At 36.7% G+C, this 19,331-nt stretch overlaps 1 protein-coding gene and 1 long non-coding RNA gene across 2 annotated transcripts in view; one reads left to right on the forward strand and one right to left on the reverse strand.

Annotated features, from left to right (window-relative positions):
- Positions 1 to 9,725, forward strand: part of LOC126278554 (uncharacterized) — a 95,669-nt gene extending 85,944 nt beyond the window's left edge. The window contains exon 3 of the mRNA XM_049978747.1: positions 8,657 to 9,725. Coding sequence (XP_049834704.1) covers positions 8,657 to 8,785 — 129 coding nt within the window. The 3' untranslated portion in view covers positions 8,786 to 9,725. The remainder of the gene's footprint in view (positions 1 to 8,656) is intronic.
- Positions 1 to 13,210, reverse strand: part of LOC126278557 (uncharacterized) — a 45,015-nt gene extending 31,805 nt beyond the window's left edge. The window contains exons 1-2 of the long non-coding RNA XR_007550722.1: positions 13,124 to 13,210; positions 8,594 to 8,694 (exon numbers count right to left, since the gene is read on the reverse strand). This is a non-coding gene — a long non-coding RNA (uncharacterized LOC126278557). The remainder of the gene's footprint in view (positions 1 to 8,593; positions 8,695 to 13,123) is intronic.
- Between the last annotated feature and the right edge of the window lie 6,121 nt (positions 13,211 to 19,331).

Here is a 19,331-nt window from a genome sequence, read left to right on the forward strand (position 1 = left end):
AGTGGTTTGAGTTGTATCTGGAAAAGAGGATGCAGGTGGTTGAAATTACAGCACCGAATGTTAACCAAAAAATTAAATTAAGATCACATCCAAGGGAGGTCACAGTAGGAGTACCCCAAGGAAGTGCGTTAAGCCCCCTTGCTGTTCCTCATTTACATTAATGATATTCAGGTGGCAGAGAGGAAAGCTAGAATCATGTTATTTGCTGATGATACTAGTTTAATAGTTAGTGATATGAAGCAGTCATTGCACAGTACTGTGGACCACATCCTACAAGATATACAAAAATGGTTTAGTGCAAAAAAGCTAACACTGAATGCCAAAAAACTAATTATGTGCAATATGGAAAAATAAGTGAACATGCTGACCTAAATCCCACCATGGAGTGCAAACAACTTGAAAGAGTACATGGTGCAAAATTCCTGGGTATGCACATTGATGAGAAGATAAACTGGAAGGACCATATGGTGAGCTTAGCACTAAAACTAAATTCAGCATGTTTTGTACTTGGAATAAGTTCAAGAGTTTGTAGTAATGACTGTACCAGATTAGTATATATTGGCTATTTTCAGGCCATTGCATCGTATGGGGTAGTATTTTGGGGAAAAAGAAATTGTCGTCTAAATGAAATTTTCAAATTACAAAAACACACTATTTGGATAATAACCCAGAGCACATCTCAAATACACTATAGGCCCCTTTCTAAAGCATTGAAAATTTTAACAATTCCATCATTATACATTCTGAAATGTCTGTTGGTGATCAAAAGAAATCAGGACAAAATGAATACAAATACAGACTATCATAAGTATGATACACAGCAATGTAAAGATCTCCACCTACAAGCTGTAACAAGGACCTGAAGTCAGAAACATGTATGTAATCAAGGCATCAAAATTTTTAAAGCACTACCAAAACATATCAAAGAGCTGGAAAATGAGGAAAAATTTAAAACTGTTATAAAGAATCACATGTTTGATAAATGTTATTACAGTGTAAGTGAATTTGTATGCTCAACTGTATTAGAATATAAAGAACCACATCCATGACAAATGTTATTATAGCATAAGTGAATATCTCTGCACAAATGTATAAAAATATACACTCCTGGAAATTGAAATAAGAACACCGTGAATTCGTTGTCCCAGGAAGGGGAAACTTTATTGACACATTCCTGGGGTCATATACATCACATGATCACACTGACAGAACCACAGGCACATAGACACAGGCAACAGAGCATGCACAATGTCGGCACTAGTACAGTGTATATCCACCTTGCGCAGCAATGCAGGCTGTTATTCCCCCATGGAGACGATCGTAGAGATGCTGGATGTAGTCCTGTGGAACGGCTTGCCATGCCATTTCCACCTGGCGCCTCAGTTGGACCAGCGTTCGTGCTGGACGTGCAGACCGTGTGAGACGACGCTTCATCCAGTCCCAAACATGCTCAATGGGGGACAGATCCGGAGATCTTGCTAGCCAGGGTAGTTGACTTACACCATCTAGAGCACGTTGGGTGGCACGGGATACATGTGGATGTGCATTGTCATGTTGGAACAGCAAGTTCCCTTGCCGGTCTAGGAATGGTAGAACGATGGGTTCGATGATGGTTTGGATGTACCGTGCACTATTCAGTGTCCCCTCGATGATCACCAGCGGTGTACCGCCAGTGTAGGAGATCGCTCCCCACACCATGATGCCGGGTGTTGGCCCTGTGTGCCTCGGTCGTATGCAGTCCTGATTGTGGCGCTCACCTGCACGGCGCCAAACACGCATACGACCATCATTGGCACCAAGGCAGAAGCGACTCTCATCGCTCAAGACGACACGTCTCCATTCGTCCCTCCATTCACGCCTGTCGCGACACCACTGGAGGCGGGCTGCACGATGTTGGGGCGTGAGCGGAAGACGGCCTAACGGTGTGCGGGACCGTAGCCCAGCTTCACGGAGACGGTTGCGAATGGTCCTCGCCAATACCCCAGGAGCAACAGTGTCCCTGATTTACTGGGAAGTGGCGGTGCGGTCCCCTACAGCACTGCGTAGGATCCTATGGTCTTGGTGTGCATCCGTGCGTCGTTGCGGTCTGGTCCCAGGTCGACGGGCACGTGCACCTTCTGCCGACCACTGGCAACAACATCGATGTACTGTGGAGACCTCACGCCCCACGTGTTGAAAAATTCGGCGGTACATCCACCCGGCCTCTGCATGCCCACTATACGCCCTCGCTCAAAGTCTGTCAACTGCACATATGGTTCATGTCCACGCTGTTGCGGCATCCTAGCAGTGTTAAAGACTGCGATGGAGCTCCATATGCCACGGCAAACTGGCTGACACTGACGGCGGCGGTGCACAAATGCTGCGCAGCTAGCGCCATTCGACGGCCAACACCGCGTTTCCTGGTGTGTCCGCTGTGCCGTGCGTGTGAGCATTGCTTGTACAGCCCTCTCGCAGTGTCCGGAGCAAGTATGGTGGGTCTGACACACCAGTGTCAATGTGTTCTTTTTTCCATTTCCAGGAGTGTATGTTTAAGTCAATGTGACAAATGAAATTACATCAATGATTATGTCTGTCAAGCACATAAGAAGATTAAGAACCGAATGCTTAAAAAATATCACTACTGTATAAGTGAATAGCTCTGCTCAACTGTATAAGAATATATGATATCATAAATGTGACAAATGAAATGACAACATCAAGGAATATGTCTGTCAAGCACATAAGAAATTATGTTATAAAAACACTTAATAGCTATATATTGTATTAAACATAACATAGATTCATATGAATTCAGCATAGAAAAAAAATATAAAAATATTACACAGTTGTTAAAATGTATCCTGACAAATCCTATGTCACAAATGTGATCATTCCTCAGTTCTCATGTGTTGTAAACTGATGACATCCATACAATATTTATTGTTCCATGTATGAATAAATAAATAAATTGGGATGATGAAAAATAAATAAATCCATTGTGAGGAGGTCCTCCAGGATGTAGAACATATCAGAAAAACCATAATACATGAAAAATATTTACAACAGATACAAATGAGCTACTATACCTTCCACTGGTCCCAAGTGGAATGATTGTCATTTTCTAATAAACACTATAAGAAAGAATCATTTTACAAACACTAATTCACTGAATTAAAAATAACAAATTTTTTTTATTTATAAGCTAATCAACATGTAATAGAACTACTACAATACTTACTTACAATGAACAGATTACTGCACTGAAATTACCACACACACACACACACACACACACACACACACACACACACACAAATCAGTTGGCTCTATTGAGAAATTCATCAATGGAGTAGAAGAAGGTGTCCACCAATAAATCCTTTAGGCCTCTCTCAAACTCGAATTTCATTGGTTGTTAAGCTTTTTATGGCTGCTGGCAAGTTATTGAAAATTTGTGTTGCTGAATAATGCACAATTTTTTGTACAGGAGTAAGTGGCTTTAAATCCTTGTGAAGATTATTCTTATTTCTAGTATTGATTCCATGAATTGAGCTGTTGGTTTGAAAGAGTGATATATTTTTAATGACAAATTTCATTCAGGAATAAATATGTTGAGAAGCAGTGGTTTGAATCCCAAGTTCCCTAAAGAGGGTTCAGCAGGACATTCTTGAGTTCACACCACATATAACTCTTACTGCACGTTTTTGTGCTTGGAAAACTTTAGCTTGGCTTGATGAATTACCCCAAAAAAATAATCCCATATGACATTAGGGAATGAAAGTGAGCATAGTATGCCAGCTTTTTCATTTTTATATTCCCTATGTCTGAGGCAATTTGCATTGCAAATAGAGATTTGTTAAGATGCTTCAGCAGTTCTGTGGTGTGCTCCTCCCAGTTGAATTTATTCTCAAGCTGTAATCCCAAGAATTTAACACTGTCCACTTCTTCTATCTGCTTCTCATCATATGTTAGGCATATACTCGTGGGAAACTCCATACAATTTCTGAACTGCATTTAGTGTGTTTTTTCAAAGTGTAGTGACAAAGAATTGGCTAGGAACCAGTGATTAATGTCCACAAATATTTTATTAGCTGATCTTTCTAAGACTACACTTGATTTGCTATTTATTGCAATGTTTGTATCATCAGCAAACAAAATGAAATTGGTATCTGGTAATGTTACTGATGAAAGCTCATTGAGATACACAAGAAAAGGTAAGGGTCCTAAAATGGAACCTTGTGGGATCAAACATGTAATTAGTTCCCAGTTGGATGATGCCAGATAGCTTAATACATGTCTCTTTCCTAATAACACCCTTTGTTTCCTTCCAGAGATACAAGATTTGAACCATTTTGCAGCATTTCCTGATTCACCATAATATTCTAATTTACTTAAAAGGATATTGTGATTTAGACAGTCAAATACCTTTGAGAGATAACAAAATATACTAGTTGCCTGCAATTTTTTGCTCTAATGAATTAAGCACATTTTCACTGTAAGTGTAGACAGCCTTCTCAATATCAAAACCCTTTAGAAATCTGAACTGTGACTTTGACAGTATGTTATTTGAGATAATTAGTTTATAAAGCCAATTGTACATTACTTTTTCTAGAATTTTTGAGAATGCTGGCAAAATTGAAATTGGACGAAAATTTGATGCTATAGCATATTTCAACCATTTAGGAAATATTCCACTGATAAATGACTGGTTACAGAGAGCTTAATATGATACTTAACTCAGAATCACATTATTTAATTAATTTTGTTGATATTTCATCATACCCACTAGATGGTTTCGATTTTAAAGATTTTATGATGGACATTAATTCTGGTGGGGGTAGTGAGGGTCAAATTCATATTATGGAAGTTACTTGAAATGTGTGGTCTGAGGTATTCCATAGCAGCAGCTACAGAACCTGACAACCCCAACTTTTCAGTAACAGTTATAAAGTGTTTGTTAAAAACGACTGCAACACTATACACATCTGTCACCAATGTATCATTTACTCTTAATGCTATTCTTCCCTCATTATATCTGGTTCTACTCGTCTTGTCCTTTACTAAATCCCATATTGTCTGTATTTTGTTATCTTATATGACTATCTGTTCCTTGTAATATATTTGCTTTGATGTTTCTATTACAGTCTTTAATATTTTGCAGTATTTCTTGTAATGTGCTATAGCATCAACATCCGAACTGTTTCGGATTGACAGATACAGTTTTCTTTTTGTTTTACAATATACCCCTATTCCTTGAGTAATCCATGGCTTCTTTGTAGACTTTGGTCTAACCTTGGTTTTGGGGGAAAACAGTGTTCAAATAAGGTAAGTATGTTATTAGCTAAAATGTTATATTTTTCATTCATGCCATGAGCACTGTAAACATCAGTCCAGTGAATGTCTCTGAGGAGTGTCCTAAAATAATCAATTTTTGGCTTATTGATTACCCTCTTCAGCTCAGTTTTAACAGGTTCTATATCCTGTTCAGTATTAACATTTAACAGAAGGAACTGCATGTCATGGTGTGAGAGGCCATTGACTATTGGTTTTGTAATATAATTTTGTTCATAGAACTTTTTTCTATGAAGATATTATCATGGGAACTCTTAGGAGCTCCTGTTCCATGCAATACTGTACAACTCTGTCACCTCTGTCATGAACACATTGAGGCAAATTAGTCCAACCTGTGACTTGACATACTTCCCGTCTGAAATTAGGAAAGCACTTGGAAACATATTGTTATAATAGAGTGACAACTTCAAAGCCATACCTGCTAGGCCCATGAGTTCTGTGAATATTTGATAACATTTCACTATGTGCATTTGTCATTATACCTAGTATGACAGTTTCCTTGATGTTCATGGGTAAGCTTTTACACACACACACACACACACACACACACACACACACACACACACACACACACAAAATTTCTTATTTTTTACCCAAGTACTGGCATTGATTGTGTCATTATGATGCCAGACTGATATGGAGTGCAGGTCTTGTCTTGTTGAAATGTTACACAAGCTCTGCTTGATAGTCAAATGGATTCTCTGCAGGTTTGAATCCTGCAAACTTGTTTGTACATTGTCCAGAGCTTTGTCAAATGGAATTCCTATTGCAGTGTCTATAGCTGGGGTTTACTCAGTGGTAGTTGGCTTAACTCTTGCTTATAACGATTGTAGAATGACACAAAATCCACTTGGTATGCTCCACCTGTGAGTACAAGTAATTTCATCTCTGAGTACAAGTAATGTCATCTCTGCAGGACACTTTCCATTCATTTCATTGGTGCCTGTCAATTTAAGATGTCTTGTGTCTTTACATTTGGAGTTAAAGGTTCCTGACTGAAGGCAACTGTAGAGGTAGTAGGCTCATGTATTTTAACAGATGTGTTGTATATTCCCTTTTTTTCCACTGCAGAAATTCATTTTCAATTAAGAATTGCAAATACCTGCAAGTCTTGTGGATTTTATGGCCAGTTTGTAAATGATCTCTCCAATTCCATTCAGAATGACTCTGTAATGTGTATGATGTACAAGTGTGCAATGCCTGTTGCTACAAACCTTAATTATCCTGTTGATTGTGATAAAAATTATTTTTAAGAGAAAAATTCTTGTGCCACATATAGCACTGATAAGAAGCTGATGGCACTTTAGTGACAACAGGCAGCTGCTGTTGGGCTCTGCAAACAAGCTGCCTGAGATGCTTTCCTATAATTATGTTTTTGGCTACCCAATTTGCATTTAAAGACACTTATTTGACATACTACCATTAACTCAAATACACACTGGCAGGGTCAGAGATTTTCACCTCCCTTGAGATGACTGGGTGTTTGTGTTGTCCTAATCATTTCATAATCATTCCTGAAAGTGGTGAGATTGGACTGAGCAAAGGTTGGGCATGTGTATGGGTGCTGATAACTGTACAATTGAGTGCTGCACAAACCAATCATCATCATCAAATACACACAGCAGATAATTTCAGCACCTGAGTGATACTGTGAAATGAAGCAGTTGGCACATGAGGAGAATCTGTGTCTAGCTGCATCAAATCAGTCAGGAGACTGATGACTAAACAAGGAAGAAGGTAGATAGCTGTTTTACGTCATGTCAACAGCTATGATCATTAGAGATGGGACTTAACTTGAAGGACTGCTGCTCTATGTATGATTTCTTCAGAATATTGTACTTACTGACTTTTAGCACTTGTAGCATTGTGTTAGTTGATCACCACCAAATCTTAGGTGAGTGAGCAGCTCACTGTCAACTGTGTAATCCATGCTAGTTTGCAAGATATGCATGCACATTCCTGTTCTAACTTCAGGTCTGTGCAAGATATTTTTGTGAATAAATCATGCAATGAATACATTCTCTGAAACAGTTCTGATGTAATATGAAACAGCTGCAAGGTCATTAATTTTAGCTTCTTGAAATACTTTGGTATTTGCTATATAAAGCAGAAGTTATCTCATAAAGCATGACTTTTGACATAAACACAAGACTGTTGTAACCTGATTTTGCTGATGGATGCTTCGGATGTTTGAAGAGATTTTGGGCTTGCAGCCAGTTGTTGTTGTTAACTTCATTCCATGATATCTCAACAGGATTTGTACCAGACATCTTTGGTTGAGCAACTGAAAATTTGGATATTTTCCATGTCCTTATTGTTACTTTTTGTTTGTTTGTTCTGTTTTTAAAGATTGTGAAGTAACATTTAAATTGCTGAAGGAGAAAACAAACAGGCACTATCAACCCCTATAGATTTATATCTGTCATTTACTGTAATATGACATTGCTCAATCATTGTTATGTGGCTGAAGCAGGATTTGTCCTTAAGTGAAGAATGTACTTATGTATTTTTGAACATCAACTGTTAAATTATTTCTGTAATATACTTTCATTAATGGCATTTCTTTTCTGCTAATTTATCAGATATTAAATAATTGATTTTATGTTGTCAGTCAGTCAATAATATTTGAATTATTTTATTCAGTTCACAATGATCTAAATTGTAAAGCTTTTAAATGTTATTGGGGCTTACTATTCAAGCAAACAATTAAAATTGTGGCATGTATTTATGGAATTATAGTTTGATATATCATATGTATGACCAACAGGAGTGTTTAACCTTGTATGATTGAGTCTGTAGTTGGCAAACTGAAAGGAATTCATCTGTAACCATTGAAGTTTATTACTTGTTAATTTTTGAGGTTACTGGACTTGTAAAGGTAATGGTTTCTTTGTGAAACATCAGATATTGAGTGTCAGGCCAGCAACAACTTGTTCCTCACATTTTTGTTACTCTGTTTTGTTAGTAATGTATATAAAATTAATGATTTGTTAAAATTATATCATTAAAGAATGTGCATCTTCATCATTGCATTGCCTATTCTACAAAATGAAATGTAATTTACTATACTGGAAATTGGAAGTGGTGTTGAGAAAATCTGTAAAATTTTGTACTTAATTTAAATAATAATTTGTATCATGACTGTCACTGTAGACAAGTTATGTAATGTAAATTTACTGAAGCTGAAAATAAATTGAGCCACTGATGCACACCTTACAGATGATTCACAGATTCACAATTTTATAGCCAGGATGTGTGTCCATACCTTTCTAAATGTAACAGATGAACAACTCCTAAGCTGTCTAATAATTCCTCACTATCATTTCAGTGGAGAAAGCTGTTCCTGGAAGATCTTGGAGAGAGCCTCTGGAAAGGTAAAAGGAGAGAGGTAACAGATTATCAAAATGGAAATACCGGCTTAGTTTGTGTGAGAGGTGCTCTACAGAAGTGGGTGTGATATCTGGACTCAGATTCAGGGTCATTCACACAATTCATGTTGCATAAGTGTTTCAAAAACAGTACTTTCTATTGAACAATGAAGGATTAATTTTAATGGTGTATACATCACAAATGGTTTTGACTGAATACTGCAACCTATGGAGATGTAGGACAAGACAAGGGAATGACAGATCACCACCAATCTCATTATCTTGTAGTGCCTTGGAATACATTTCTAACCAATTTGTTGGTTTTCTTGTGTGTGAACCGAGTGCAATTACTATGCTTCACAGAATTCCTGTTTGATTGAGTTGGGAACTGGTAACAACTACTGTCTTTCCAATATACATGAGATATTGAACAATTAATCAGGCAAGTTTAGTACACAGACAGTTGAGCCAGAATGGAGTGTGATCTGTTTTTCTTGTCTTTTTTTCCTGCTATGTATCTCCATGCTAAATAGTAACTGTACAAAGATTCAATTAATGAAACTTGTACCTCTGTGAGAGTAACACTTCTAAAATAAAAATATAAGGTTTCAAACTACAGATAGTTGATAATTTTAAAAGTCTCATGGTGATGTGAAAAAAAATTTGTAGAAGAATAGGGTAGCTACATTTTGATTTGTGATATGCTGAACTAACTACACAGAACTTTGTATCAAGAATAATCTCAAGAGAGAAATTAATTGTGACCTGTCATGAAAATATTATCAGTCTGGTGTTATAATGAGACTGATGAACAGTTTTAATAGGAGGAGGTCATCTGCATTACTGTGATTAATGTCAGTGTGTTTTGGCAAATGTTGATTTCCCAGGAAATTCTATTATATAGTCAATTTTGTTGTCTCCAGAGCTTCTATGTCAATGTAATTCTATTATGATCTCAGGCATATTGATGGATGTCTTTGTAGCATTTTGTCATGAAATGATGTTTGATTAAATGTAGGATGCATAATACTTACACATGACTGCAATTCAATAGGTAATGCATTAAATAAATAACTTCCTGATGTAGAGTGTGTTGTGTATTGTTATGTTTTCAAAGTGTGTTGTATGTGATGTACTACTGCACCATGATGAGTAAGGTTTTAATCATAAATAAAGTCAGATATTTAAACTTTATGCTCTAGTAGTGCAATATTACAGAATGAAACAATACTTATGCACATGTGGGGAATTTTAACCAATGTCAATATATGACGGTAAGTGTGCTTTGGATAAAATAATGTTCCGAAAAATATTAAATGTTGAGAAAAGGGGGCAAATGATTGACTGAATGAAAAATATAACAGAATAATTTAGCTGGTTAGTGAGTATGAAACTGTTTTTGGCTTACCCAGCCACTCCCAAAACACACCGAAATCTCATATCAAAGAAAACAACAGTGAGTCTTTATGCAAACATTATAAACAGACAGAAACAATAGTATTGTGTCCTAGTAATCACCAAACTGATTATGTAGTAGCTCTCTAGAAAAACATTGAAACAATTCTGTTAACCATTTAAAATGTTGTGAAAAAGTAAGATGCCAAAAGTTAAATATTTGACACAAATAATTGCAAAAGTTGAACTGATGATAGAATTCATACAATCTGTTTAATTATTATCCTACCATTGTAGAGTCTGTGAGGGTTTCTACTGTAGAAAATAGCTAAAACTTGTGCATAGCCAGTGTACAACCTCTGATTAAGGAATGGTGGACAGTGTTCTAAGAAAGCACTAGATGACTCTTTGATAACCTGAGCTGCTGTGGATGGATGTGTGAGCAGCTTGTTGGATCATGGAAGTAATGACATCCATATAATCCTGGATGCTTACAAAATGCCTAAACACAGCCAACTGGCTGTTGAGTGCTGCTTGGGTCTACTGCAAACATGAACTGTTTGAACAATTACCTACAGTTCAAGATAAATACCCTTCTAGGTGCCTCTTTACCATGTCTCTCTATATAAAAAAGTGTAACTAACATAAGAAGTTCATTGAAAATTTCAAAACCAACTCAGACCTGCATTCATATAATAAATGAATGTGTGGTAATATCAATGTAAAAATAGTAAACAAAGCTACTGACCAGAAACAAACAAATGTTAAACATACAAAATTGTATAACAAACTTTCAGATCATATAAAAGCAATAAAAAACAATTGTCTAAATTTAAGGAAACAATATTAAAGTTTTCTACTTGGAAAATGGGGGTGTCATCTCTAATCTGAGATGTATCTGAAGCAGTTAATAATTACTTTATAATAAATATAAACTGGAGTGTTGATATATTGTTTCTGTAATACAGCATATACAAATTGTAATTGTAATATAAATGTAATGTTGATGAGTCCCCAGTACATCAGATGTGTCATTTGATCTTTTATGTTATGGGATAATAAAAATTCTAATTCTGAATATACACCAATTGGGTAGTTGCTGCCTGCTTCATGTGAGCCTTAACACATTTGCTGAAAGATGACTTGCCCTTGCAGGTCATTGTCATATAGGTAAGCTAGTGATATTTAGAGAATCTGCTGATGAATATGTGAACCATAGGTCACACAGAAATCTGTGTTATGTACAGTGGTAAGTGGTAATGTTCAATCATAATAAATGTACCAGTTTTTTGTAGGTATCTGTTGTTCTTACTGGTGACTTATTTTATATACATGAACTACTGATGATGAGCTATTTATATTTGTGGGGAGTGTGGTTTGACATGCATAAGGGAGTTGGAGACCTCAGACCAATTTCGCCCAAATACCAATACATTTTTCGGAACATTAAATATAAATCTCTATGTTATAATTCTTTCACTTGAACAGAGGGAGTTGTACATCTGTACCCCAACCCACAATTGCCCTAATGTTTCAATTGTTTGCAGCATAGAAGTCAATGGAATTTTGCATTTTCTACATGTAGCATGCCATTAAAGTGGCACATTATTGAAATATATTGGGGAAACCTTGTGAAAAGATACCTGCCCTTTGTCAATCATGAAATCCCTCTCCTCTGTTAATCATGAAACACATGTAATTTCATACTTGACCCATGTTATGTTTAGCACTACTTTCAGGCTACCTATTAAAGAACTCTGTGTGTTTATGATTCTTTTCATGGAACTGAGGTACCTAAGAGTTTGGGAGGACTCCTTAATACTTGATGTAAGACCCTAATTCCTCCATAAATTGACTTAGCCCTGTCTTTGGTTTGAAAATGTTGGTGTTCTGGTATGCTTCTCGTAATTTTTCCCGTAGCTGAGGGACTGCAAGTATTCCATAGCTACTACCAAGCATCAGCATTGTGTTCTTTGCAATGCTAACGTATTCTTTGGCTTCCTGACTTCTGTTGAAGTGTACTCTAAATTTCCTGCACCTGATCCTGGTCCTAACAGAGGGTCTCTTGTATATCTCCCATGATCCTAGTCAATTCTAATTTGTTTCTTCAGCTGCACCTGAAGGAGTATAGATTTTCCGTTTCTGATCATTGATCAAAATGTTCCTACTGCATAATCTGCAGTTCCAGAAGTTTCGTATCGTTCTCTGCACTTCATTCCACCCTTACACTGAAAATATTTCCTACAAGATTGGCACCAAATCACTATAATTGGTATCCTGTAATAGCTCATATATTCATGATGCGCGGTTGCATTCGAAAGAATGATTAAGTTTAACTGGAAAGAATGTATGACATTTATGAAGAACGTGTGATTGGATGTTTGTAAACAAAAAATACACTAAACTGTTTTGCGCTGTTTCTGTACTGGTTTGAGATGTAGTAGGGGGCAAATGAATTAATAATTACATACTTGGGTTGTTTTTTGTGAAGTCGTGTTATCAAGATTGTTTGGATATTTTTATAAACGTTTAGAACTGAGAAAATATGTGACCACATAGTAAACAATACGAAATGTGTAGACAAACAGGATTTGGAAACGTTTAATTACAGTTTTATGGCGAGAGGTGACACTTGTGAAACTCGTAACCGCTTTGTTTTAACCTAACTTATACTGCTACTATGAGTGAAGCATATATTTTAATGGTTACGCTAAGTAATGTAAATTTTCCACATACTTGGCGAGTATGGGATTTTTAAATAAACGGGTTACTTATGCTACAGGACCACACGAAACCATTAACATTCATTTGTGTGATAAGAACGGCTACTCCAAGTAAACAAAACAAGAGCAGCAACTAACTGAAGGGACACCTGCATCGGTAATACACTGAAATCGCTATAAATATTGCTGAAAATGAGGAACTCATTCGTACGTGATTTCGACTAGAATTACTCGTTCCATTTAAGTAAATAATAATAATAATAATAATAATAATAATAATAATAATAATAACGTGTCCCATCAGCTTACGTTGGGGTCTCGCTGTGAGTTGAGTAAGAGCTAGGCATAACTGCGTACGACACTGGGATGGGAGCCCTCAAACCTGACACGGCGCGCCCCAATTGCTGCTACGGGAATTCCTGTAGATATGCAGAGCAGGTGTGAATAAGGCATAGGCAAACAAGCACCCGCGGATCAACAGAGGGAATGAGAAAAATTGTCAACAGTCTCGAAGGCAGAAGAGGGGAAACCTCAATGGCACAGAGGGTGGATGAACTGACTTAAATCCTCTCTGCGTCTGGCTTGCAACAAGCGGCAAAATGGTCAGCCTCTGATCACCAGAGGTGTGGGTGGAAATGTATGTTCTGGAACTATCCACTCCAATTCTATGAAGCTGAACTACGGTCCAAAACTTGTGATGATCAAGTCTATGAGGCGTGACAGGAAACGTATTTGTGGGGAGTGTGGTTTGACATGCATAAGGGAGTTGGAGACCTCAGACCAATTTCGCCCAAATACCAATACATTTTTCGGAACATTAAATATAAATCTCTCTTGTGGGTAGGGAAGCTGTATGACATAGAAAAAATCCATAACGAAATACTCGCTCTCCAAGAACCAAGACTGACTGACGAAAACGCAACGGATTTCGAGAACTACAGACTTTTCAACAATCCAGACAAACACATATTTAAAAATACAACACATTTAGGAGTTGCTTTTGCAGTCAAAAAGAGGATACTCAACTCGGTAATTCATGGGTATCCTGTAAATAATAGATTGATAATTATCAGCCTAAAGTGTGCAAACAAAACATACACACTGATCAATGCACACATGCCTATCAATGATGACAAAAAACAGATCGCACAAAGGTAGACAAATCGTGAGAAACACTAGAAGAAATAGTATCCAAATTCCACAAAACCACATGAAAATCTTACTAGGTGATTTAAATGTGCAGCTATGCAACGAAAGAAAATACAGGAAAACAATAGGAAACTTCCCACCACATAAATGGACTAATCAGAATGGATGGAGATTGGTCAAATTCTGCAGGATATTCAACCATAAAATCATGGAGATCACCCAACTCACTCATTGGTGAATTCCAAAGTGACCATGTATAATTTCCTTTCCAAACCATGGAGGTATTTATTATGAATATCCAAAGTAAGAAAGAGTGCAAATGTAGACTTAGACCATTACCTAATGAGAATCAAACTACAGTTAAAACCTCAGAGTGAACCACTAATCCCAAAATTTGACACTAGCCGGTTCCAACCATCTTTCACAGAAGAATTAGAGAAAAAGCCCTCCAATAATTGGAAGCAACTGAGAAGCAAACTAATCGAAACCGCACAAACACTGATACCTCTGCAAAATAGAAAAAAAAAACACCCTTGGAGGAACAAAGAATGTGAAGAAGCAATCCAATCTCGACATAAAGCACACAGTAAATGGAACAGCAGAAATACTGAGAAGAATTACAAAACATTCTTGGCAGTGAGGAAAGAGACAGCCCAATTAATCATAAAGAGCAAAATGAAATTTGAAAAGGGCTTTGAAAGAAATAACATGCGAAATTTTTACAAGAATTTCAAAACAAAACTTAAAGGATATCAGCAGCAAAATCTTTGTTCCAAAAAAGGAAATGGGCAATTTGCACTGAACAGTCAAGAAAATGGTGAACAACGTGAAAGATATTTTGAAAAACTACTGAACTGCCCAGAACGCTCCGCCACACACCGTCAGGTGGCTTGCGGAGTATGGCTGTAGATGTAGATGAACCACCACAAAGATTTCCGCCTCAGGAACCTGAATCTACTAACTCAAATTCATTATCACCAGACATAGAGGCAATCACCAAACAGGTCAAACGCCTTAAAAACAAAAAAAGCTGCAGGGGAAGATGGAGTCATAGCGGAAATCCTCAAATCAGCAGGCCCAAATACTATAAAAGAAATCACCGAAATAATACAAACAGAACGAATTCCGGAAGACTGGAAAAATGCGTTCATTCATACTCTACACAAGAAAGAAGATAGATCGGATGTAAACAACAATAGGGGAATCTCATTGTTATCAGTAGCTTACAAAATTCTAGCCCAGTGCCTTCTTGAAAGAGCACAACAACAACTAGAACCAAAAATTGGAGAATATCAGGCAGGATTCAGACCAAGCCGTTCATGCCTGGAGCAAATTCTCAACTTTAAACAAATCTTAAGTCATCATAGAAAAGTGGCAAATGTGTAGTTTGCACATTTGTTGACTTTGAAAAACCCTATGGTTCAGTCAATCGTCAATCACTATTCGAAATATTAAAAGAACAGTGTTTAGATCTGAAAACACTTGCAATCATACAACAGACATTGATAGACACAAAATCTTAAGTCAAATTTATACAGGAAATCTCTGAACCTTTTCTGATCAAAACAAGAGTAATACAAGGATATGGACTCTCCACTACTGTTCAACTGCGTCCTTGAAAAGGTGATACAAGAATGGCGCAAGATTGACCAACCAATTACTCTCGGAAAATTAACAGTAGATTAATTAGAATTTTCAGACGGTGTAGGGATCTTGACTTGCGATTGTTCAAAAGCCAAAAGACAGATGGAACTCGTGAAAGAAACTGTTGAAAAAGTTGGTCTGCAAGTATATTTTGAAAAGACAGAATATATGACTTGCGACAAACAAGCAACAAAATTCACGCAGAAAAAACGTGGCTAAGTTGAATGGGTACCACAATTTAAACACGGGTATCTTGGTGAAATTATTCAGGAAAAAGGAATATAAACGAAAGCCAACTAAGTCCGATGCCAAAAGATGGACACTGCTTATTGACTCACTCAAAATGTCTACAATAAAAAATGTCTCCAAGCACACAAAACTACGACATTAGAACACTGTCACAAAACCAGAATCTGTATATGGATCAGAGACACTAATTTTAAACGGGAAAACAGACATATCAAAAATTCAGAAAAAGGAATGGAAGATCATAAGAAAAACTAGTAGATGAGCAGTATCGGCAAACAGGAAATCAAACAATACTCTTATAATCATATTGAGATTAGCAAATGCAGATTAAGATTCAATGGATACGTCAAAAGAATGAATCTGGACAGACTTACAAAGCAAATATTTGAAGTCTATGAAAATGGGAGTAAATGTAAAACAGACCCAATGAACTGGATCGGTGAAATCAAAACAGATTTGAAACTAGCAGGTATTACATCAGAGGATATCCAAAACAGGGAAATCTTTAGTTCCAAAATTCATAAGTGGTAAGTTGACCAAGAGAAGACATCAAAGAAGAAGACTGTAACAACGTGATCTCAAGAAAGAAAATAAGACCACAGCAAAAGAATGGAAGAAGTATGGGCATAAACAAAGGCAAATGCACGCCACTACGTACTTTGCGTAGTCCTGATGGGCTCATTCGCAATGGAAATGTATGACTCGCTTCATAATGCCTTCCTGATCCGTATCACTTTTATATTCTTCGTTGATATATGTGTAATGGGGCAGGAAACATTTTATAAACGTGAAGATTTTGAGTCAATTGCATACGAATAACGTGCCTGTCTATTCTGTTGCCAGCTGCTACTACCTAAGCTTTCATTACCAAGATAACAAGTCCAACCGCGTTATTTGCCAAGTGTAATGTTTACCTGAAAGATCGGATTATATTAAGTGATTACTTTGTCGATAACTCCCAAATATTATACATCATGTTTGTATTTTACTGTCATTTATTATTCTGGATAGTTTTTATTTTTTTCTCCTGCTGCTCATATATTGGCTGGGTACCACCCATGTATCTAATTCATTATATGACAAATTAAAGGCTACCCTCATTTGCTGTGACCTATTGTAATCGTGTGACTGTACAAATCACAGAATTCTCTTAAGTAAATTGTAACAGTATGTTGTCTCTGACAGAGCTGCGAAATGTTTTGTGTATGCCTCCAAAGTTATTTCTTCAACAGTGCAGTCAACGAATGAGAATGGAATTACAATCAACCAATGAAAACATTCGGCGCGAATGGACTGGAAATTAAGTTCTGGCGTTGGCAAATCATTTGAATGCCAGTATTATACGACGAAGGAAAGAAATATTCGATTTTGAAACGGTTGGAAACTGCAAATACCGCAACTAGTGCCAGTTCGGCAGACCGTGGAGCTTTGGGTGCTGCCTCCTTTCACGCCAACAAAGCTATGAAGTTCAAATAATGTTTCGCGTTTGACTATTGATGTCGTTCTCTGGAATTCATTAAATGTGTAAATATGAAGTAGACACCCGCTGAAAGCAAACGTCTGCGGAAGCGTAAACGTGCATCGGTGAAAAACGATATGAGAAATCGCATCCTCACAACCGCAAGATTTGCAGTGAACTTCAATATTTTGACAAGTAGCCCGAACGTGATTTTTGCACTGTGGACGTACTGTAACTTGAACCTTAGATGAAGAGTGGTTTCTTAAATAACTTTTACAGAAACTTTTGAATATGTGCCTGCTGTGAGGCTTTGGTGAATATTGTGAAAAAGGTAACAATAGTTGTTTGTTGTGATTACAGTCGTGAATGAAGAAAACGAGAGAAAGGCACATATAAAAAAGAAAAAGAGAAAAGAAGTCGAAGCATAATTATTACATAGTCATTACTTAAACATCCAGCCTCCTCCCCTCCCCCCCCCTCTCACGCCTCTAACCAATTTAATTAAGTATATGCAAATTTCACCAATCCAATGTGTGTACAGGCTATTGAACTGTGCACTTGGGTGAGAGAGTAGAATAGGGCCAGTGGTGTACAGCTGTAGTCTTTTTGTTGCTTTTGTTAAAATATCTGCATATTGAATATTCAGATAGACTTTGTTGTACAGCTAATGTGTGATGTATTTAATATCCAGATGCCTCAGTTGACTATGTTACCACTTCTGTTATAGACATTTCTGTTCATGATTATATTCAAAAGCTGTATGAGACTTCCTGAACATTTTGAGTTCTTCAAGATAATATCTGTTGTAGCTGTTGGTGAACCAATATGTTCTACTTCTGTAGAAGATAGTGAAACATGTGTCTGCCTCCCGTGAGCTCAACAAACAGTATTTTGTAAACTTGGAGTATGTATCCTGCTGCAGATACTCTAGCTTCCTCATTTCCTCAGGCAGCATCAACATAGTAGAGATGAGCATTTGAGTTACCCTTTTTCTGACACAGACTAACATAGTGTTTCTTTAAAATACTGAAAAAATGGTTTCAAACCTTTCCGCTAGAATTCTGTTTATTTATTTTGATGTGCACTAATATAGTCAATTGATGCAGATGTGTGGTCTTGTAGCTGTCATTAAATATGTTAAATAACCTATTAATTCTCTATACAATTTATTTTGTATCATACCTACACAAGCATCTGCACTGGATTTTACTTCCATTGATGATTTGCAGAGTTCAAAGTCTTCCATATTGCATCTTTTGAATAAGTTGTCACAATGAACATTTGGTCATTGGTCTTCTGCACATTTATTCCAAGGAATCATTTTGGTTCTCCAATTTGTGGCATTTGAAATTTAAGTTTTAACCTCTTCCTAATTTCTGTGATATTCCTTTAAGTATTAGAATCATGGATACTTTTAATATAGAGATGTCTGTCTAGTAGGGATTGTCAAAACCTGATTTGTTTCATAAAATTCACAAATTTAGAGTTCCAAGCTCTTGATGCCTTCTTCAGTCCATACAAATCTTTATTGAGTTTGCATACAAGTCTTCTTCTCATTTTTACACCTTGAAGTATATGAATTTCTTCAGTCAGTGTTATGTACCATGACTTGTTCCAGAAACTGATCATCTTCATTTACCTGACTAAGAAACGTTTTCAGTATTGTGAGTTGAGCAGCTAGACCATGTCTCCTTATATTCATATCCTTTTATGTGAGCATATCCTTTAAAAACTAAATGTGACTTATGTGTTTGAATATTTATGGATACATTGTATTACCTTTCAGCAGAGATTGTGCTTTCTTTGTTTCTTCTCAAGTCTCAGGCTGTGAGTGTCATTGTATTGAAATACTTTATATTGACACCATTGAGTAGTTTTATTGTTATATGCAATCTTGACTTTTTTGGGAAACTAATGTGTGACCATTTGGACAATATTCAGTTGTAAATCATTTTATAATGTCCTTTGTAGTGTGGAAGTATGCATCATGTCCAAACACACATAGTTTCTTGAAAT

The sequence above is a fragment of the Schistocerca gregaria genome, chromosome 6, assembly GCF_023897955.1.
Source record: "Schistocerca gregaria isolate iqSchGreg1 chromosome 6, iqSchGreg1.2, whole genome shotgun sequence".
Lineage (NCBI taxonomy): Eukaryota > Metazoa > Arthropoda > Insecta > Orthoptera > Acrididae > Schistocerca > Schistocerca gregaria.